The 23,515-nt window shown below is 37.7% G+C and overlaps 1 protein-coding gene across 2 annotated transcripts; it reads right to left on the bottom strand.

Annotated features, from left to right (window-relative positions):
• Positions 1-91: 91 nt before the first annotated feature.
• On the bottom strand, positions 92-21,918 carry gmip (GEM interacting protein). Of its 2 annotated transcripts, XM_082137872.1 has the most exons (21): positions 21,655-21,918; positions 19,626-19,719; positions 19,174-19,267; positions 18,975-19,038; positions 16,201-16,326; positions 14,785-14,849; positions 11,460-11,567; positions 11,275-11,355; positions 11,028-11,189; positions 10,067-10,204; positions 8,900-9,090; positions 7,888-7,994; positions 7,734-7,796; positions 7,562-7,651; positions 7,330-7,490; positions 5,987-6,163; positions 5,285-5,422; positions 4,440-4,642; positions 4,032-4,359; positions 1,238-1,340; positions 92-985 (listed from the first exon to the last, which is right to left on the bottom strand). In XM_082137872.1, the coding sequence occupies exons 1-21, from the start codon at positions 21,701-21,703 to the stop codon at positions 405-407; spliced, it is 3,123 nt and encodes a 1,040-aa protein (XP_081993998.1). In that variant the 5' UTR covers positions 21,704-21,918; the 3' UTR covers positions 92-404. The 2 variants fall into 2 exon arrangements, with proteins under 2 accessions (XP_081993998.1, XP_081993999.1); XM_082137873.1 differs by lacking the exon at positions 1,238-1,340 and having other exon boundaries at positions 842-985.
• Between the last annotated feature and the right edge of the window lie 1,597 nt (positions 21,919-23,515).

Raw genomic sequence — 23,515 nt, 5'->3', positions numbered from 1 at the left:
AAAACGTTCTTCTAATGAACACAAAAGAAGATATTTTGAAGAATGTCAGTTTTAAAGAATCTGAAAAAACAAAAACAAAAGAACAAGCCAGTTTGTTGTTGTTGTTTCCATATATTGCATTTTCATCCCAAAGGAGTCATATTTTAGCATCATACATCTATATAAGACAGGCTGTCTATGAATAACAAATAAACACAGGTAAATCTGTGCCAAATTTCCAGTGAGAGTGGAAACTACCATCTGTACTGTGATTTAACTACACTGTACGTCATACGCCACAAAGCAGGGAAACTAAAAATGTACAGCGCGTAGCCTACTAAAATACTGTGGGCTTTACAGCACAATATGGGATTTATCCCGGTGAATTTAAGGAACCCCATCAGTCTGCTTCAGTTCAGTCAGTGTCAAACAAAATGGAGCTGCTCGGCCTTCCCTGAATCACTGCGCTTTAGCCTCAGTCCGGACAGGACCTTCTGTGCCGTTCTCTCCTCCGTCGGACGCCTCCTCAAGGATCGGATCAGGCGCTCTCTCCCCCCTAGGGTGTTGTTCGATTGGTTGGTATTTCGTTTGGCCATTTGGCCCACATGTTCTTTCAATGAAGAATCTACTGCTTTAACCCCCTCATCCGATACTGTCCTTGTCACCCCTGTGTGAGGTGCAGTCTGACTCCCAGGGGTGCATCCAGTGTTATTCTGCGGGCCAGGGGTCTCATGTAATCGAGAGTGAGTTGTTATGGGGGTCTCGGGCTCAGGAGAGGAGCTGCGGCTGCTGTCTGCACTTCCTGGCACAAGTCCTTCCCCGCTTCCAGAATTGTCCTCGTCCCGCGACTGAGAGTCTGCTTTGCTTAATTGTGCTCCTGCCGAACCCTGTCTGTTGTACTTGACCGGCTGCCTGCTGAAGTGACCCCTCGACTGAGTTTGTAGTTGACTTTCTGCAGCCTGCTCCGGATGCCCCTGAGGAGATGCTGTCGGCCTCATAGCCAGGACTGGAAGATGTACAGAACAAAATCAAACGTTTATTCACAACAGTATAATTAAAAAATGTGATTTTGTATTAATCAAAATGCTTTAAAAATGTATTTTCATATCCTTTAGACTAACAAAAAAAATCACTTGTTTACTTATTATGACAAAAGGAGGAAGAAAAAGGATCGGCAATGCCACAGAAACACAGAGCAAAAAGTTTGCGCAAGCAGCCAGCTGGTATTGAATTTGAATGTCTTTTAAAGCCCGCCTACCTGCTCTCTCATTGGCTTCAGGGCTCAGCTGGTCCATTGCTTCATTGGATGATGACTTGTCAGAAATATAACCCTCGCTTGAGTCTCTCTTGATAGTGCGATTCTGTTAAAATGATAGAAATTCTGAATATAAGTTGACTAATGGATCATTTAGATGTTTAAATTACTGTCATATTGTAGTATTATATTGTAGATAAAGTGTCAGTGACACATTTAAAAGATTTATAATGTAAACTGGTTACACAGGTATTGTTTAAAAGTTTGGGTCAGTGAGATTTAAAGAGGTTTTTTATTATTATTAATTAACAGTTTTATTCGGAAACAATGCATAAAAAAATAAATAAAAGATGTTTCCCCAAAAATGTCAAGTTTTCAAAATTGATAATAATTAATGTTTCTTGAGGAGCAAATCATCATATTAGAATGATTTCTGAAGGATCATGTGACTGAAGACTGGAGTAATGATGCTGCAAATCCAGCTTTGATCACAGAAATAAATTACATTTAAATATATATTCACATATAAATAGCTAGCCTATTTTAAACTGTAAAATTTAAAATTGTAAGTAACTGTTTTTACTGTATTTTGATCAAATAAAATGCAGCCTTGGTGAGCTTAAGAGACATGCTGTTTTCATGGAAAAACAAAATGTACAGAATTTTTTTTTTACAGACCCCAAACTTATATAGGATTTATTATAATTATATTATATATATATGCCAGTTAGTGCTAGCAATATTAAATGTGTTAGTCCAGCGCTATTTGTGAGAAGCCTACTAAAACAGTCTAAACCTGTGGAAAACTTGCTAATCAATAAGTTAAACTGTTCTAATTAGAGGAGACTCGGCTAATAGCTAATACCATCCTCCAGGCTTTTCTGTAGTTGCTGAGGAGCCTCGGCACTGACTAAAAGCACCTTGCGACAGAGGTAAGACTCTGACATAAGCACAAGCACAGAGGCAAGCAGAAGTAATCTTCACAGAGTAAGCGTTTAATCCCTCCAGGCCTTTCCACGGGCACGGCGGGACAATTGAGGCCCAAGCAGAGCAATAGCGGCTCAAGCAGATCAAGATGAACTCTTTCGCCCGCACGAGCACGTCCACCTGAGGCGAGCTTTTAGCATCATCATGACAACAGTCGGACTGTGTTTATTTGACTTACACAGTGTCCTAACCAGATGTGACGCCGCAACACACAGCTATATTTTAAGAGTTTTTGTTCTAACCAGCCGCGACAGCGATACCCAATGAACGATAGAAACGGTTTCTATTTCTGCGACGTTGCGGCTAGAACCAAAACATTGAAACTATGACTGATAATGTGCTTTATATAATCTTAAAAGCGTCTAATGTGCGTTTGAATATCATTTTGCGTGACTTTTATAGCAATACCCCAGTCCCAGCAAGCAATTTTGCATTTAAAAGACGTCTAATAGCCGTCCAAACACAGCCCTTGACGTCTCGCTAAAACAAGGCAAAATTTGGGCTCTCAGTGAATATTTTATAGACGTCTAAGAATAGATAGCCCAAGAATAGACGCACAGGCTTTTCATAGAACATGTAAAAGAAATGAAACCAAACACCTTGCAATTGCTGTTGACTTTGCTTACATGATGGAATATCATAGTACATCTCGCAAGTTATTTTGGCAAAAATGACATGTAACCAAATTCAAGGTTATTTTGTCTAGAAGTGGGTTACTCATAGCCGGACTATATCGGGTCTATAGTTAACCGAACCGGTGAAATGACGGCTATTGCTTGCTGGGTAGCCTACTGTCTGAAAGCGATGGATAATTCATCTCAGATCTTGAAAATAAATTAAAGGTAAAAAGTATGTTAAAAGTGTAAACTCAATGTGAACAAACAAGTGTATTCTACGACAAAGATGGTTTCAGTCACTCGGTGTGTATTTTTAATGATTTTAAAATGGTTTAATATTTATTATCAATTTGGTTGCAAGTTAAAGTCACCATGAAATCAAAATGGGCAATTCTTATATTGCGGTATTAATTGTAAACGATTTATCAGTGCACATATTTTTTTATTTTTTTATTCATGTGCTCTCCTATCTTTAATCAAAATAACTTCTTCTCCCGCTTGCAGCTCATCTCTTCTCTTCTCTGATGATGCGTTTACTGGCGTGAGGGCGGGTGCAACCTGTCACTCACATGAGATCCACCAATAGCAAACCACAACCATCCAATCAATTCACCATGGACAAAATCAAGTCACACCCTACATTTTTCTTGTTCAAGAAACCGTTTCACTTGAATAGAACAACACAACACTTGGTGCGTTCAAGTCCTCCTGGGAAGTTCATATTTACGACATCAGGTGTGTTCAAATCACTTTCATCAGAGCAAGATGGCGGTGTACCTTCTCTTAATTAACTTCACAAAAACATTGTACCAATTCTAGAAAATGAAGAACAAAGATTGCACATAAGGTAAGATTTGCTTTTTTAGGCTTTTATTTCATTTTTGAAAATTTACCGTCAAATAGAGACGTTGATTCCACCATGAATTACGTTCAACTAGTAAATAATGCACAATTTATCACAACTTCCATTGCATGCCGATTTTAAGTGCACTTGCTGAGAGAGAGAGAGAGAGAAAACGCACCCACACGCTCTTCTGATTGGCTGTGATATTTGATTGATTTTGGCGTGTCCGGTAGCCGTGTCGTGTCTAGCATCCACAAACAAACTGCGTCTCGCAACGCAACACATCTGGTTAGGACACGGTGTTAGCGTGGAGCTACTGATTGTGTGAAGTCATGTTCTTATTGCCTACCTCCAGTGAGCGTGGACGTTCTCTGGACGCGGCTCCAGGGTCCTGTGAGGAACTGCTGGCAGGAGAAACGGGACATGAAGCTCTTGGTGGGGTGTCTGGGAGGGGTGCCGTGGGAGGCGGTGGCGGAGGTGTACTGGATCTTGTTGGGGAACCAAATACTTGGTCATAGTGTGAGATCATGAACTCCACAAGAAGAGCCTGATAGCTGGTTTCCAGGAGAGCGATCATCGACACATCCCCTGAAACCAGGGGCCGCAGGAGCGTGGGGCCAAACACGATGCCCAGGTTTCCTGGAGACATTTTGTTGTCTTCATATTGTTCTGCCACTCTGAAGAGAAGAAAGTGATGTATTAGTAGCGAACTACATCATTTAGATAAGCTTTAATGTAATTTCAGACTGTATGGTACCTGTTCAAGTGGGCAGTCATGTGCTGCACTGTTTTGTAGTTACACAGAGGCAATCGACTAGTAAGCTCTCGGAGTTTGACCACAATACTCTCCACAATCCCAGCAGACTCGCTAACATGATCCTTTTCACTAAGCCTCTGAATCTCCTTACCCACATTGATAAAGTCGGTGTAAAGGTCAAAGGTGAGTAACGGCTCTGGAAGCTGTGAAAGAGGAAGAACAGGGTGTTGACCACATGAGGGGATTAATCCCAAAATATGTTTCAAGGAATGAGAAGATTACTGTAAATAGAGTGTAACAGTTGGGTACTGGTAGTAAAAATCCTATTCATTTTCTCAATAATTTATAAACCATTAAAGAAAACTGGGATTATTTAAACTGGTGAAAAACTACATTACCCATGATTCTCCAGAAAAATATCAAATAATCAGAGAATCAGCAATTTGCTTATTTTGCAATAAATGTAAAACATACTGTGTCAACATACAAAATATAAATCTTTAGATCAATAGTTTTGAATTCGTAATATTTTAGCTTATGTCATTCGCAATGCTTCATGGGATTGTAGTTTCACAGTATTGTAATTTTTTCTTTTTAAATACATATTTTTTGCTTCAAATCAAAGGTTGAAATGTTGTGAATTCACCTTGTAGCTGGTTGGGTTTGTTCATGGCTTATAACTCTATAACAAAGACTTAAAAAAAAATCCCTATGGGAAAAATACTTCCGGAAACAAGGCTACTGAAAAATTGGGCGAGCTCTGTTGTGCTCCATTTAAGACTAGATATTTGTTTTACTTGAACTCACTTTAAAAATGTGAACTTTACTCAAGAATCCTGTTTTACCTCTTTGAAGAAGTGCTTGAGTACGGAGGTGATGTCATGCGGTGAGAGGTCACTGAGGTCAACTTGGTCTTTCTGGATTTCAAAGGCCTGACATAACTTTAGAATGCGAGGTTTGGATCCACTGATTCTGTACACTCCCTATATACAGAGACAAGAACAAGAGAGGGAACACAACTAGATTATTTTATCTCCTGAACAAAATATGATTGTTTGCTTGTTCATAAATGTCTGCCATGATGCCGGCCGACAACTTGCCCCAATCATTCGAGGTTTCATTCAAGTCTGTGGTAAATCTTTACCCGGAATACACTACACAACTTTTACCCAGATTTTAACCCTGATTTACAGTCTAGTCTGTCAGTCTGCAGATTTGGGATTTTCCATCCAATCAGAGGATACCAAACATGTTTGATATTTTGAGCCGATTTTAAAACATATATTATTTTCATTTGTCACATGTCTCCTAGTAATGAGGCACATGTTTCTGTTTTATGAGTTCAGAACCTCTGTAACCATTTCCAAAGTCGGCAAGTCTAGTGTTTTAAAATCTTTTCGGATTTGTATTCCAGCCTTAAAACTTAAAAGTTGCCTTAGCAAGCATTAAAAATACAGATCGGTGTAGGAGTGAGTCAACTAGTCAAATTTCTTGTCTGTCTCTTTTAAGACATTTTCACAAGCTCAGTGTTTTTGCTTTATTCCTACCTGGACTCCAAGAGCCCTGCTCTCAATCTCTTCAGTGCAACGCAAGACAACGAAGGGCACAAAGTCTTGGCTCTCTCTGGGCAGCAGGGAGATCTCCATCCCAAAGATGAAGCCCCTCCTGTGCTCACACTCCAGCTGGCAAACCTCCAGGCACTTCCTGTGGACTGCAAGGCCACACTGGCAAGAGAGGAGCAACAGTCAGTCTGCCATGTTCATTCTTTTACTAACCAGTCATTTAAAGGGATAGTTCACCCCAAAATGAAAATTCTGTCATTAATGACTCACCCTCATGTCGTTCCAACCCCGTAAGGCCTTTGTTCATCTTTGGAACACAAATGAAGATAATTTTGATGACATACGAGAGGTTTCTGAACCAGCCATAGACAAGCAACGTCATTGCAACTTTCAAGGCACAGAAAGGTAGTATAGATAATGTTCAAATAGTCCATGTGACTACAGTGGTTCAATCTTAATGTTATGAAGCAACGAGAATACTTTTTTTGTGCAAACCCCCCCCAAAATAAGGACTTTATTGAACAATCACTTCCCCGTCATTCTCCTACGTTATTTGCGTAGTGTAAACAGTGCAGCGCTTCCAGGTTATACGTCAGAATGTTGGCTCACTATTGGCCGACGCTGGTTACGTGAGAACCACAACACGTGCTGACACAGCAACTGGCCAATAGTGAGCCGACGTTCTGACGTAGAACCAGGAAGCATTGCACTGTTAACAGCGTAGGAGAATGACGTGGAAGAGAAGAGATTGTTCAATAAAGTCCTTATTTTGGGGGGGGTTTGCGCACACAAGGTATTTTCGTCGCTTCATATCATTCAAATTGAACCACTATAGTCACATGGACTATTTTAACAATGTCTTTACTACCTTTCTGGACCTTGAAAGTTGCAATGACGTTGCTGCCTATGGCTGGTTCAGAAACCTTTCAGATTTCATCAAAAATATCTTAATTTGTGTTCCGATGATGAACGAAGGTCTTACGGGTTTGAAACAACATGAGGGTGAGTAATTAATGACAGAATTTTCATTTTTCAACTATCCCTGTAACTGTCACTTTCATCACACTACTTACAGCACACTTATTTATAGGATCAGTTCACCAGGAGTTAATTGCTTTACTTAAGTGAACAATAGAAACACAATTCTATTCATTTTTCTTATTCATAGAGAAATTAATTTTTTTGTGGTAACAAACCACAAACCACAACCATCCACAACCAATTCCCCATAAACAAAATCAAGACCCGCCCTACATTTTTTCTTGTTCGAGAAGCGGTTTCACTCGGATACACTAACTAAAAGCCATGGGCCCTTATCTGACACTCACCTCCTCACACTCAATCCCGTTGACCAGGATGTAGTTGTCACATTGCTTACACTTGACCATCTTGCTCTTCATTTTTCTCAGTCTGTGGGTCAAAGCGGCACGTGATGCAGTTCGCAGTTTACACGTCAATCCGTTGCTATCAGATAAACCCTCTTCGCTCTCTGCACACAGATGAGAAAAATGTCAACAACTGCAGTGTCTGCCATTGAAATGCAGAAAGTGTCAAATATACCTGCTTCCTGCAGAGGGTCTTTCTCATCAAGATCATCTGAAGACATGGTTCCTGTGGAGGAGGCCTTGGGTAGCTTACGGCTCCCATGAGCTTCAGAGAGGAGAGATATTAGTCACTTATTTACAACATCTAGATAGGACAGTAATAAAATGTTGCAAGAGATTTTTTCTACCTGGACTGGACAGCGATTCAAGACTTCCTCCTGTGCTGTCTCGGTCACTCTGACCAGGCCGTCCTGTACATCAATAAATCACATGACAATTTTCAGTTGCACTTCAGCTGGACGGGTTAAATTCAAGAAAGTTTATGACGGAAATCAGACGTACGTCCATCTACTAAACTGCTGCTGTGTTTCAGATCCTCTGGTAGCGCATATGAATCTTGTAGGTAACTTGTAGCAGTGCTTTGTTTACGTCGACCTGTTGGTGGGGATCTGTGAAAATTGGGTATACAGAAATTCAACTCAAATGATGCGGTTGCTAGTTTAGTTGTTCACACACGTAAATGAGCTTTAGTTGACTGCAGAAGCATTGAGACAGAAATGCTTGAGCTATTACAGGCAATTCAGTTCTGTTCACAATAAACATCAGTGAGATTTAGCAACTGATTCATACATTTATAAAAAGTGAAGCTGATCTCTGCTACAATTAAAAACAGCAAATCTCAAAACAAAAAGAACAGACACATTATTGTATAATACTTGCTGTATGATAAGAATAAGTTAGAGTGGACTGGAATAAAAAAGCTTTTTGGACATGTGCAAAGAATTTACGCTTTAATTCTTCTTGGTACAGTGTATTGATTTAAATCTTGCCTTCAATTATTTAAAAACAATCAAAAGTTTGGGGTCAGTATGTTTTTAAAAGAAGTCTTTAAAGCTGCATTTATGTGATCAAAAACAGTGAAAATGGTCATATTGTTAAATATTATTACCATTTAAAATAACTATTTTAATATATTTTAAAATGTAATTTATTCCTGTGATCAAAGCTGTATTTTCAGCATCATTACTCCAGTCTTCAGTCACATGATCCTTCAGAAATCATTGTAATATAATCAGATTTTCTGCACAATAATTTCTGATTATTATCAATGCTGAAGACAGTTGTGCTGCTTCATATTTTTGTGGAAACTGATGTCTCAGGATTTTTCTTTTTGTGGATAGAAAGTTCAAAATATTAATCTGAACTCTTTTATAACATTATAAATGTCTTACTGCCACTTTTGTTTGGTTTAATGCAGCCTTGCTGAATAAAAGTATTAATTTCTTTAAAAAAACAAAAGAATCTTCCTGACTTCCTGACCTGCAAGTTACAAGTTATTCTTGTGTGCCCTCACCTCCTGCTTTGGGGGATGAACTCCTGGAATGTGAAGTTCTGGAGAGGATGGTCGGGCATGTGCTTTCCCAGTATGTACTGGAGGTAGGGTTCACCCGGCTCAAAGGGCCTGCAGGTCAGCTCCAGGTTCTGGTAGCCCAGAGGAACCATCTCAGTCTGCTGCCGCTGGTAAAAGAACATGTTCACCGTTGCCTGACAGAGGAATAAGACAGAGACTTTGATCGAGAAGCCATGGATGAATATACAAATATAAGTGTGTAAACTAGATACGCTGAACATTTGATGACTAGGGCTAGCCGACGCAAAAGTCATCGCTATGCAATTGCTAGGGTGTTTTGTGGATGCTGGGGAATTCTGAGTGGTTACTTGTATGCCCACTCTCTATACTATACTCTGCTTCTTATTGCATTTTTGTTTTTTGATGATTGATAGACTTTCACTGGATATAGCAGATCTTCCCTTCACTCTAAGTAAAGTGGCCCTGTTTACACCTGGTGTTAAGATGTGTTTTGGTTGATTGGATCACAAGTGGACGATGCTAAATACAGGTGTAATGCTAAATACTTTCAAACATTTCCAGAGGTAGTCGAAAACACATTCGACCGGATTGCTTTCGTAGTGTAAACGCTCATGTGGCCACAAAAGACGCCTGCTCCCCGCCTACTGATCGAATATGTAAACATTATAGGAAGTGCGCTAGCCAGATGGGAGTTAAACTTTGTCGGCTGAAGACCCGAGTTTGATTTAAAGACGAAAAACATACCAAGTACGATGTTCTCTCACCATTCCTGATTTCTAACACACACTCAGTGTTCGGCTGGTCTTGCAGCTGTCAGAACATAAACGAAACCTGCTGCTCTCCGTGTGTTTTTACGTCGTCTCTGGTCGTGTTCATATGTAAATTGCGCGAGATTATCTCATCTATTAGTTTAAAAGATCTGAAAAAGCCTATAAATTTACCCACATCATAGACCCTCCCCTCTAAAAAAATCAGGACAGAAGTGATCAAAGTGGACAAAAGAGACAGATTAAAACACCAGGTGTAAACAGGAATGTGTCTCCCTTGTCTACTTGTGATCTGATCGACCTAAAGTTTCTCCTTCATGTGTAAATATTTACTTGTCGCCTTTTCGCCTCCCAATCTGTCTCTAAAGGCTGGTGAACCCACCTCTTTCAGCACAGTGTCTCCTTGACAGATGAGCTTGCGGGTGTGGACGATGATTTTGCGCTTCACCTTCTCCAGCTCTCTTTGATGGTTGTTTGCTTCACTCACACACTGCTTGTACATCATCTCAGTCTCTGTAACCTACACGGTAGCAAAGAACAGTGATAATAAATATCTTCCAGAAGAGATAATTAACATGACACATATTTACACTTTTGGTTATCTGCACTATTAAAACAAGAAATACTCCTTTATAATCTCACCGAAATGTTTAGGGTACATTTCATGTGCACTGTTGATAATAGTATTTTTCAGAACTAACATATTTTATTAATGGAAAGCATATTATAATCTCACACAATTTTTTGTGCACACTCTGTAGTAGTTTGCTTGAAATGATCTAAATATCCCTTAAATTACAGGTTTTGCAGTGTCAATTTTTAAAGCAAGTCAGTCTCAAGTTCAATATATTAAATAAAAATTGTGTAAAGTCAACATTATCTATATAAAATGTATTTCTTAAATCTAAATGTAGTTTAAAGTTTAATTTCCTTTAAATGAAGTAAAAATTATTTTTCTTAAAAACGTGTACATTATTTAATAATTAAATTATAATTAAATGTTTAGGTCTTCAAAGGTTCTTTCAACTATGTTACTATCCGAACAACCCCCTGCAACTTAAATATCACATGGATATCTGCAAAAAAAAAAAAAAATGCTTAAAATTATGGCAGATTATGTGGCAGAATAGACAAAAGAACCTTTTGACAAATTCACCAGGGAAAACATACTTTCCCTTTTAATGTCAAGACTAAACAAATGATTAAACTTGGTGATTAGCAGATATGTTAAACTGATGAAACGTATAAACTGAACACAATAGTAATGTTATTGCGAAAGCATATTGTTTTTGTCCTTTTTTATTAATGTTAAACTATAGAATGAGCCATATACTCAGGATGACCTTAGTTTGGGCGTCATCTCTGGACTTCCTCCTCTTGTCCAGAGTCTTGTAACCCCCGGTCTCCTCTTCAGCTTTGGCTGTCATGGCTTTGGCTTTCTCCAGATCCTCACAGCGCTGCTGGTATTGCTGTCGAGCCCTCTTCAGCGCTGACACAGCATCATTCTGATCATCAAAACACATGTCACATTACTGGACTGATAAATTAATGAATACACATACAGTATCAACCTCAGTACTAAGAACTGACCATTCTCTTCTGTTCTTTTGACCACTGCTCTTTGAATTCCCGTCGCCACTTGTCGATTTCGTTCTTCTTGGCCGAGAGAGCCTTTGGGATAGATAGATATATAGTTAAACCCCACACGTCACATGTTATATGTTTCAGATGTCTTGCGTTTGTCATAAACATTGATCAGATGGGTGTTTGTGCACCTGGTAGCAGCGCTGTTGAATGAGTTCAGCAGTGTGTTTGGCTGAGGTGCTGCTTTTGAGATCATGGTCCAGGGCCTGGGTGTAGATATACTGAAGAGGCATCATGTCCTGTGGAGAGTGTCCAAACAGATTTAAGAGCATTAAAGTGGGCTGACAGTAAACAACATGTTCCTTATGCAACAGAATAGTTGCATCAGGGTGTTTGGTAACTTCTGGATTAGTCCCAGGGACTGCTCTTTTATTCAGTTTTATTTTTAAACAAGCATTTTACCTTGACTTCATTATTTATTTTTGAAAACTTTATGTATAGATTTTATAAAACCTTAGCTTAGATTTCAGTATAAAAATTAATCATAAAACATGAATTATTCGATGTATAAAACTATGTGTGTGTGTGTGTATATATATATATATATATATATATATATATATATATATATATATATATAAACTGCTTAAGTTACGGTTATACACTAGGTATTTATTCATAAAGTTATACAAGTTAAAGGGGCTATATGTAAGAATTTTCATGTATTAATTACATTTTATTGCCAATGCGTGAACAGCTTGTAACGAAAATGATAAAACAAGACTGTCCCAGACTTCCCAGGTTGTCTGTGAAAGCCTGTAGAATGATTTTATGTGAAGGAGGAATCGGGACGTTTTTGCCGGGAAAATCAAAAGGATGTGATGTTTACGCGCGAGAGCAATGTGCTGGATAATGTCATAAGAGAGCCATTTTGTACTGAAACGTCAATGTGCCATGCAAAGAAAAGGGATTTATTCAACTATAGTCAGATATAGACAATGGTCTCAATTTACTTTATCAAACCATCAAAACAGTCAGTCAGGGCCCTATTTTAACGATCTAATGGTGCGTTCAAGTCCTCCTGGGAATTTCGTACGTACGAGGTGGGAAGTCGTGTTGACGACGTGAGGTGCGTTCAAGTCAGTTTCGTCGGAGCAAGATGGTGGTGTACCTTCTTTTAATGAATAACACGAAAATATAGCAAGTTTTGTTAACTCTGCTTATAGAAAATGAAGAACAAAGAATGCGCATCGGGTGTGTTTTTCTTTTTATGTTTTTAATTAACTTATGAAGCCAATGTGAATTAACTGTATCATTATATAATTAGTATATATATAATTTTTATATTACAAGTAGGCTATATCATATATTGTGCAGAGAGCTTACTTTGTTATAAATGAAAAAGCCTTACAATGTCACTGCTAAATACCTGTATATTGTGATATATTTGTGATATATATATATCACTTTGCTCAACTACAGACGTTGCATTCATTGATTCCGCCATGTTTCTCACTGACACGCCCCCAACTCGTACAGATCGGGGCTTAAAGAAAATCCCGAGCTCCCCACTGGTATTTACGACATTGTGGTGGCGTTCATGTGCATTCAACTCGTAAATACGATCTATACGAGATGACTTGAACGCAAGCTGGATGCCAACCGCCGTAAAATTGGAAAGAAGAAGAAGAAGACTTGAACGCACCATAAGCGCATGGTCTAAAGTTCTCTTAGGGCGTGTCCGAATCCATTTTTGCTAGTTTAACGACGGGAAAAATGGTCGGCGCGCCAGGCGCATGATCTAAAAGGGTTGTCCCTATTCTTTTAATGAGTAATGAGGTGTGTTTTGGGATTTACGTGCGTTAAACCAACCAGAGTCTCATCTCCCACTCCCTGCAAGTTGCGCTCGCGCCATGGCAGATTCTCTATTTACATGACGGAATTTGATAGTGGAAAGACCGAACGCGTCTCCAGAGCGCAAACGGAACTGCTCGTGCGAGGTAAAAGTGCGCAAGCAGACCATCTACATGACAAGCCAGATTCCACCATATCTTTATGTACACAATAATAATATTTTACAATGTAATCCTGTTATTTAAAACATTTGGCATGTTTGTGTGCTGCTGTGTCCCTGTGTGTTTAATAAAGCAGAGTGTACGCGCGTTGTGGACCCGCCTATAGGCGCACATTAGGCTACTAACGCGCTCTTAAAAAAATATATATATATATATTGCGCCATTGATTTTAGGCCAGGTTTCAGTTGGTCAATGGCGCAGTCTATTTCTGTTGCCTCAAAATAGCAACGCCCCAACAATGCGGCAGGACACACCTCGTTTTCAGACCAGCACGCCCATGGGCGCAAATGCATTTGCTATTTAAACAACGTGGCAGGACGTGAAAATGATAACTGCGTCGGGGTGAAACTAGCAAAAAACACTTGCATTGCGTTTGGCGCTGCATTGCGCCGGGTGAAAGAAAGTGTCATTTTAATTACCTCATCTGTCGATCGATGTTGCCTGTGAATTGTAGAGCTTGTGCAGACATATCCACATCGCTATGATCAGATGCTTTCTTGAGACTGCTTTCTTAACAGCTTTGCTTATTTTGTTAATAAGAGGGAAGCACATATTTACATATTCATCTAAACGTCGCTCTCAGCAGCGTGTACTGCGTCGGGATGCTTGTTAACCATAGAGTTGTAGGCCTATTTTTTTATTTTATATTTTACTTCTAAACGAAGAGGAATGATGAATAACTTCACCGTGAGTTTATCAGGGCCTTGAATCACGTTCACGTGTGAAATATGTGCACAAGTTCGAGCCATGGTTAGAGCACGAGCAATAGCCTAAGTTTAAGTTGCTGGCTGCAGTTCACTTAACGGCCACAGGTGTCACTAATAACGAGAGTTTCTGAATTCTACAGCCCCTTTAAGGTTATATGAATTATTTATTTAGCTAATTTTATGTATAGATTTTGTATTAACCTTAGCTTATCTTATATTAGACTTCCCAAATTATAGCATAAAAATCCATCCAGCTGTTATTTTATCAAATTATGCAAAACTGTCATATATTATTTAAAACGCTATCTATGAAATCAACCGTAGCAAAACAATGGAGTTAGCCATTTTATTCCCAAAAGTTTTAAAATGTAATTTCTACCAGCATTATTTCCATTACAGAATGCTATGGATGTTATTCAATGTTCATGATTTTCATGAAAATAAATATACAAAAATGCTACTGAATTCTCAAGCAATGAATGTATACGGCTGAATATTGTCAATAGAGAAATTAATAAACCAATTAGATTTTGAAAAGTGTTTTAAAAGAGTTATCATCAAAGTCCACATGACCAAAAGTGCCAATAGCTGTATAAACTCTCATTACATGTTTTACACACACACACACACACACACACACACACGCACGCACGCACGCACGCACGCACGCACGCACGCACGCACACACACACACACACACACACACACACACACACACACACACACACTTTTACCTGTTGAGCAACACATGACTTGGCTGCATCTGCCGCTCTCATAATACTCTTTGCAAACTCTTGCTCTGCAAACAAACAATCATTTATGATTTTATTAATCATATATTGCTCAGAATCATAATGGTGTCTATTACGCCAAATTCTGAATATTTGCTGACATTGACATACATGTAGAAGAAAGAGGTTAATAAGCAAAACACCAGATGGAAAATACGATTGACTGATAGAAACAGTTTGCATCTGTATTGATGGACACACAACAAAGTGCTTCAAAATATCAATAGTACAACAGTGAGCGGACATTAGGTGACATAACTTTATCAGGCCATAACCCATTAGCATTACAGCTCAATGGAAAATAGGATATTCATCATCACCAATTCCAGGAATACAACACCGGGTAATGTATTGTATGCTTCCCTCTTCTGTTAATTCATTATTAGGCTATTGATGTCTGGCATTGCCTCTGTTTTATATTCTGTCTATTTTTGCTCTAGATTTTATCATACATACCTCTTCATGGCTGTATACACTTAAGTACACTTTTAAAGAGTATATACTTTGCCAAATTAAAAGCTTTACTTGCTAATCAAAGTTTTAAATGCTAATAATCTTTTGTTGTGCACATATTTTGATATGGTAAATTTCTACTTCATTGCAAATGAGTAATTACAAATATATTTAAATACGTGACATATACATTTACATAGAAATAACATTAAAGTATATCTTAGTTTACCATAAATGCATAAATAAATTATTGTCAGTACATTCAGCAGGATAATTTAACCACATAAAAAAAAAAAGAAAAAAAAAGACAGTAAATGTAATATTAAATTACATAATTATGAAAATGTATTTAAATCCAACTTCAGTGGGTGAAAAAAACACTCTAGGAGAAGTTGAGCTAATTGCATTTAATATAAATACTAGAATACATTTTCATTTAATTATAAATAACATGCAAATGATTGTCCAAAAACATTACATTAAGTTCACACTTAAGTATATTGTTTTAAAGCATATTATTTCTGTTATAAGTACTCTTTTTAGAGATATATGCTGAAGTGTATTTCTTTTCCACAAAGGGTAACCTATCAGTAACCTTCCACTAGAGGGCGCTGTGCAAGATGATGACGTGTTAAAGGTTACTTCATCCTATTACAGGTGTTGTTCAACACAAGTCATTTTCTATCAGAGATCCAATTTTAGATTCTCATGCTAATTCCAGGAAGAGGTCCCTCGGCTTCTCTTCCAGGCAGAAACGATCTATAATTACTGGCAAACAAATCCAGCCTAAACATAATATGTCAGCACATTCAAAAACATGAGTCTAAATGCTAGTTTTCTATATTTATCTGACAGTTGGATGTGTGTTCCTCTATGTGACTCTGTGTAATCAAAGACTAAACTCACCCAGGCTGATTCTTTTGTCCATCCAGGTCAGCAGGTCTTTGGCATAACGGCACCACATTTTGGCGTACTGAAGAGCGAGCTCCACGCCACTCTCGCAGCGACACAGGGTCAGGTCGGCATCCTGGGCTGAGGTGGAAGACATCAGCATCAACGGTTTGTGTGCATGCCTTACTCTATGTAAACTAAACCCCGCTCGGGACTAACAGAGGGTTGTCCTCAACCAGCTTTAACGATTCTGTTGGCTGTCACTCATTACTCAGAGGATAAATCTCCCGTATCTTCAAAGGATGTAAGGCAAAGCTTTGGAAAATGCTGAGTTGCAGTACATGTCCATCATAACACAGACACAAAAAAAGCAACTTAATTGTTAAAAACAATGTTGAAAGACATTATTCTCTAAAAGTCTAATAAAGGTGTCGGAAACGAGCTCAGAATCATAACATCTACGTCGAAAAGTCGAATCCCTGTGACCCTCCAGCACAATATTCCGGATTGGTAATTCAATATCCATGCAAAATGCTTGTATAGGGAGCTCCTGGGCTCACTCAGTATTGTCCAAAAGGCTTTGGGACTCAGCAGTGAGTGTGTGTGAGGATTTCCGAGACTGTTCACCCTCCCTCTGTCTGCTGTCTCCTCCCTGTGCATTAAATGCTAAAAATCGGATCTGATCAAAACATCAGAACTAAAAACCTGAATCTGTTGGAGTGCCACTATCCCACTTCCATCCTGCCGTACTTCTTGGCTTGTCATGTTAAAGCATATGTGTGTGTGTGTGTGTGTGTGTGTGTTCACTTTTGGCACAGAGGGGAGTGGAAATAATCCAGGACAGTAGCAGACTGTATAGTGATGGTCTTTAGATTAGGGTGGGGTTGACTTCCTGATATAAGGATATAGATTTCTCATCATTACTTTACGGTCTTTTAAACACACTCTCTCTCATTAAATTTAGCTTGACGTTACTGTCACACATATTGTTAACGATTTTCTCAGCACAATTGTACACACAGGTGAATCTCATGGCAAGAACATACCCAGGTCTCACTCATATTTCTACCCCAAAATTAAGAAAGTATATTAAAAGATATATTGTAAAACAAATGTTTCTGTTTTGTGACAATGTAATACAATAACATTACAGTGATGTGAAAAAAATGTCATTCTCAATACTGTGATGTGAAAAAATGTCATTCTCATTACCAAGATGTAGAGGAAAAAAAGTAATACTCATTACTGTGATACTGTGAAAATCGTATTATCACCGTGATGTAAAATCTCATTCTCATTACCGTAATGCGAAAAATATAATTCTCATTTCTATGCAAAAAAAATCTCATTCTCATCACCATGATGCTAAAACATATCTCATTCTCATTACTGTGATATAGAGAAAAAATATAATTTTCATTACTGTGATGTAGAGAAAAATATAATTCTCATTACCGTGATGCGAAAAATATAATTCTCATTACCGTGATGCGAAAAATATAATTCTCATTACCGTGATGCGAAATAATCATGATACATTATTTCATTTGTAGAGTCAATTATTACTACTGTTATTTAACATTGTAGTATTTGGCATAAATTTCAGTTATTTTGATTAAAAAAAGAAACATTGAAAATGTGATTTTTTGCATTGTGGTCATGAGTATTTCAAAATATAATTTCTTTTACTTTTCATACTACTGTCTTTTGAAATTGGAGTGAAATATGGATTTTTTTTGTTGTTAGATTATCCCACCCAAACTGGTGAATCTAAAATGAATACATATGATTTAATATGATAGTTAATAGGATACACAAAACATTAAACTCAGTTTTCACCAGGTAATTCATGAAATGTCTCTGCTTAGTCAGTCCATTTGGCTGATCAGATTGCTCACAGTGGGGGTTAGAGAACTAGGCTGAGACTGCATAGGAATAAATTGTTGATACTGAAGTCTGTCTCAGGTGTACGTAAAGGAAGATGATGTGTTTTGTGAGTACAAGCCAAGAGATTGCCTTCGATAGGTCACCATGTGGATGTTTTATTTAAACTTTGAGTGTTAGCGTAATCCCTAATCTCAGCTAGCAAACAGCTACATACTCACAGAGCAGGCAGGTTTTACTAAGTTAGCACCCATGGAAAGGTGACATCACTATATATATATATATATATATATATATATATATATATACATATATATATCAATTCAGTATAGCTATTACCTAGTTAAAATATATCTCATCTCATCTTCGGTTACTCATCCCTTCTTTATAATTTATATTTTATACCTATTTTTTTTTTCGAATCCAACTTTATATAAAGATTACAGTTCTAATGCTAACATTCTTTCAAACCTATGTAGTTCTTGGAGAGATGGATCAGTGGGAAAAACAGAGAGCAGCTGTCTGCCGATTTAATCTGCTCTCTAACCCCCGTCCGGTGCTAATCTTGTTAGCAAGGGGCCATTAGTCCATGTGGCTAATTACACGTAAACAGTTGCAGGTTAAAGAAGAGAGATTTAGTGGCGTGACACGATGCCTCCGAGTCTGATCAGTCACTCTTGCTTTGCTTTGCTCCTCTCAGATATCTCAAAGGATGGACAGAAGAATATGTCTTCTCTAGGGTTCAGTACGAATATGGCTGGATGTAAGATATTCATTCTAATAATTATGTGAGCAGCACAAACAATGTGCCTATTACAAATCTCATTAGTCCTCCACCCTTGTTAGTCTTCCTCCAAATGTCCAACAAACAAACACTCATACACAAAGACGTTAAAAAGATTTACCAGATACGCCTCCGTCCTTTTCCTCCTCTTCACGGCAGATCTTCAACGACTCCGCATCTTCACCCTGGGAAACATGCGGCTTTTAATATTCGCTGTAACACGTTCTTGCTTGAGAGAGATTGTTAAACCCAAAAGTATCAAGAGATATGAGTATGTGAGGAAAAAGAGTGGGAACAATAATTCATCAATCATGTCTCACTGTAATATCGTCCAGATCGGCGTTCAGTGTGGTGTCTGCCGAGGTGTCTGTTAAAGACAGAGAGTCTGCTTCTTGTAGAAGCTCATCCACAGTCCTGAGAAATCAAATCAGCAGACACAACGATATTAAAAATGAAACATGGTGGTTCTCCCAGAGCTAAAGCATTCAAACTGTTTTATATTTCTTAAAAATAAAGGTTCTTTATTGGCATCGATGGTTCCATCAGTAACTTTTAACATCCATGGAATCTTTCAATTGGACTAAAGGTTCTTTTTTAGTGAAAGATGGTTCTTTAGATAATTAAAAGTCCTTCACACTAAGAATTTTTTTTTTTTTTTTAAGAGCAGTTCACTGCAAACCAAAATGGTTTTTCTATGGCATCGCTGTGAAATCCCCCCTTTGGAACCTTTATTTTCAAGACATTTCACAACAGACTGAGAAGGTCTACGTACGAGCATGTTAATGACAGATCCAAACTGGCATCAAAATCGCGAAATATCTCACTGTAACGCTTGACTTCTGAGTGACGGACTGGGGTACCACCATCTGAAACAGAAGGAAATGTGATGATGCCACGTGTGATTTTTTTCAATGAAAATCTGACAAAAAAGAAAAAGAAAAAAGTGTAACACTTTTTTTAAGGTGACCTACTTACACGTTACAACACGTGCTTACTATTACAATAACAGTAAATTATGCATAATTACAAGTAACTAAACCTAAACCAAACCCTAACTCTATAGTAAGTACATTACTCAGTACTTATTTGAGTAAGTACAATGTAACTATGTCATCTTAAAATAAAGGGTTACACATGTACTATAGTAATAACAGTAAATGTTGCATAATTACATGCAACTAACCCTCAACCAAGTCCTAATCCTGCTCTAACCCTATAAGTAAGTGCATGTAGTTAATTAATATTACTCAGTATTTAAATATATAATTACACTGAAACAAGAACACCTTAAAATAAAGTGTAACCAAATAAAGTGTAACCAAAAAGGTTTTTAATACAAACCTTTGTTCATTGGTTTTGGTATTATTTGTATTATTACTTCTGCAATACTTATAATGTATTTGTGATATATAATGTGTGTAACATGGACAGTGTCAAATAAAACAAGATAAAGCATGACAATACACTTCTTTGTGAAAAAGGGTTTTGATTGTGGTTAAAGTACATGAACATTTGTGTGAAGGCTTGCAGGAACTGGAACCTAAAGCTAGAGTAATGACACTTAATGGCACCGGGAAATGTGCATTTGACATTAAGACAGGAAGTCACACTACTGTAGTTGACACAAATGTTTTGTGACAGAAGCAGTAAAGAGAAGGCATCAAGAGTGAGCCAGCATGTTCACTTGTACAATAACATTAAAATAAAGTATTTATAAATCACCTTGGACAGATCATTTCATTTGAGACTTCAAAGCACAGGTAAATTACGGCATCGATTCAGATCATTTAAAGTTTAGACATGCTTTTTACTCATGGACTCTCTGAAGCCTTGAATGCACATAATGCTGTAGATTTGGCTCTAAACTTGCAATGTGCCACTCTTGTACTGCACTAACAAAGAAAGCATCACCGTCGTCAATCTCTTTCTCTCTGTGACATGCACCATTTAGGTCAACCACATCCTGTATAGGTTTTTTTTTAACATGCTCTGCTATAGGGACAATAAGGACTTGTTTTTGATGAAGAGATTAGTTCAACTGTATGGATTAAGATTTTTGTTTTTGTTCATCTCCATTTTGTTTGATAAAAATCACCCACCGGAAGTCAAAGTCCTCTCAAAGATGGCACTGCTGTTACACTGTCAGTTGGCACGTTATGCTGTTAGTTGTTACATAGAATGTTACATTCTAATTCTGATACCAGTTGCAAAAATGATATTGTTAAATGTCACGTGATACGCAATGTGGTAGAAACGAGAAGAACTGCAGCAATTACAAATTGCTTGAAACCAGTGCATGTGACTTCCTCCCACTGAGGTCTTATTCAGGTTGTTTATTTCCACATCCTGGGCTCATTAAAGTTATACATTTTATGTATTTATGAGAATTTCTAAATTAAAATAAATAAATAAAGTTAATTAACAAAAAACTTCTCAAACCATCATGCCAAAAATAAAATCTTGGGTTGATTTTTTCTTTTTCTTTTAACATTTACCTTTTTTATTTATTTTAAATGTAGAAAGAAACAATATGACACCCCAAGATGCAGTCTTGTTAAAAAAAAAAAAAAAAAAAAAAATGCTGTGTACATGAAAACTTCCTTGAGATGCAACTTTTGCACAAAGGCAAATTGAACAAGACAGGAAGTGCTCTGATCATGAACATTGCATGCAACACAAACACACAAGCACGCATATCCAAAGTAAGAGAGCAAGATAACTAATAAATCACACATATGCAGCCTAAAGCTGTGGTTGGGTACAACAAAAGCACATTTCCCTCAACATCTGTTGTAACTCACCCTGGACTTTTGGTTGCCTCAGCTGTGCCGTCTCTGCTGCCTCCTCCATCTAGTCTCTACTGATAAACCAGCAGCTCACAAGAGACGTGTTCGTGTTGTCATCCAGCAGTTAGTCCATCCACCCCTGTCAGAATCATCACCTTTCACAGGCGAACACTAACGCAGGACATGAAGACGGACGGTGTGGTGTTTGATAACTGCCCTCTGTTCTCTCACAGCGCCACTTCTCTTCCTCTAAAGTGGAGGTTGGCCAATGTTCTTTCACCATCGCATGAGGAGGAAGTTTGTCTCACTATCACTCTCAGACACACCTAACACCCCCAACTTCTGCTAAGGCCTGAGATATTGCTGGTAATTTGTGGCTGCATTTGTCATTTTTTTCTTTCTTTGGGATTTTTTTTTTGTGGCCTATCGAAGGCTCTTGAATTTGCAAATACTTTGTTTATGCAGCAACTTTAATTAATCTTATATTTAAACATCACTGCTATCATCACTGCTATCTATTTTTGGCATAAAATGCCAAATGGGAAATATTTTGAACTTTTGTAGCTATCACGCACAGTGTTGGGTAAAGTTACTTTTAAATGTAATGAATTACAATATTGCAATACTCCCTAAAAAAGTAACTGATTGTGTTACCTAGTTACTTTTTAAGGAAAGAAATGCATTACATTACTTTTTCTCACCTGGGCTAGGCTTGCTTTTTTGTATTTCAATAACAAAAAAAACCAACCGAATGTTTTATTTTTGGCTAATGTAAAGGCCCTTTCTCACCAAAAGTGACATGAATAAGCCTCAGGCTGAAGGAAATGCAAATTCACTCCTGTTCAAAACTCTTACTTCAGCAGTAAAAAAGAAACCCAAATGTAATGTTTATCTAAAGTCAATAAGCATCATGTTCACACAGAACACACAAGCCTTGGCACTTTCTCCTGATTTCGCTCAACATGGGGACAAGAGAACTGTCAGTCAATAAATGGAATACATAAAAGTAACTTGCGTTACTTATTTGAAAATTGTAAATTTAAAAGTGGTGCATTACTTGATTAGATACTTGAAAAAGTAATTTGATTACAACCCGCACTTGTAATGCGTTTCCCCCAACACTGATTATGCAGTAAAAACCCCTTGAAGCAGCAGTAAATGAGCCTGAATCTTTCTTTAGTATTCAGCCAATGAAATTGCCCCCTATTGGCTGATGGTGGTTGAGACACAGGAAGTGCATTAAGGAGCTGCATGACACACTTCCACTCACATATACACCTGGGAAGATGGTTTCATATATTGTCATATATAATGACTCTAAAAATGTAATGGGCTGTAACCATTAAGTAAAAAGTAGTGCAAAAAACTATTATTTCTTACACTTTGAATACATGGCACATTCATTATTTTTCAAAAAAAAATTTATATATTTTTTCCTGACCTGGTGATCAGGTGGGTTTGTGCAGAAAACACTCACAGCTCCAGGTCAGCTCCAAAACTACAGATAACTGAACTCTAAAACCCATATAAATCATAATTACTCATAGACTACTGTTCAAAGGTTTGGGGTCAATACGATTTTTGTTGTTGTTGAAAGAAATCAATAGTTTTATTCAGCAAGGACACGTTTAACTGATCAAAAGTGACGGTAAGGACTTTTATAATATTACAAAAAATCTCTGTTTAAAATAAATGTTGCTATTTTATTCATCAGTGTTTTTTTTTTCTTCTTGGTTTCCACAAAAATATTAAGAAGCACAAGTGTTTCAACAAATTATTGATAATAATAAGAAATGTCTTGAGCACCAAATCATCATATTATAATGATTTCTAAAGGATCATGTGACACTGAAGACTGGAGTAATGATGCTGAAAA

This window comes from Leuciscus leuciscus, assembly GCF_965113295.1.
Source record: "Leuciscus leuciscus genome assembly, chromosome: 1".
NCBI lineage: Eukaryota > Metazoa > Chordata > Actinopteri > Cypriniformes > Leuciscidae > Leuciscus > Leuciscus leuciscus.
The sequence above is the reverse complement of the archived record's forward strand: the minus strand, read 5'-3'. Positions and strand labels throughout refer to the sequence as shown.

Bases quoted from the DNA above. Each gene is read 5' to 3' on its own strand.
- gmip (XM_082137872.1), bottom strand. From the start codon at position 21,703: ATGGAGGAGGCAGCAGAGACGGCACAGCTGAGGCAACCAAAAGTCCAG. The intron at 7,491-7,561 runs GTATATTTGACA...ATCTGTGTGCAG, and splicing joins AGACCCTCTGCAGGAAGCAG to AGAGCGAAGAGGGTTTATCT. The intron at 1,341-4,031 runs GTAGGCAATAAG...TCATTTTAACAG, and splicing joins AACGTCCACGCTCACTGGAG to AATCGCACTATCAAGAGAGA.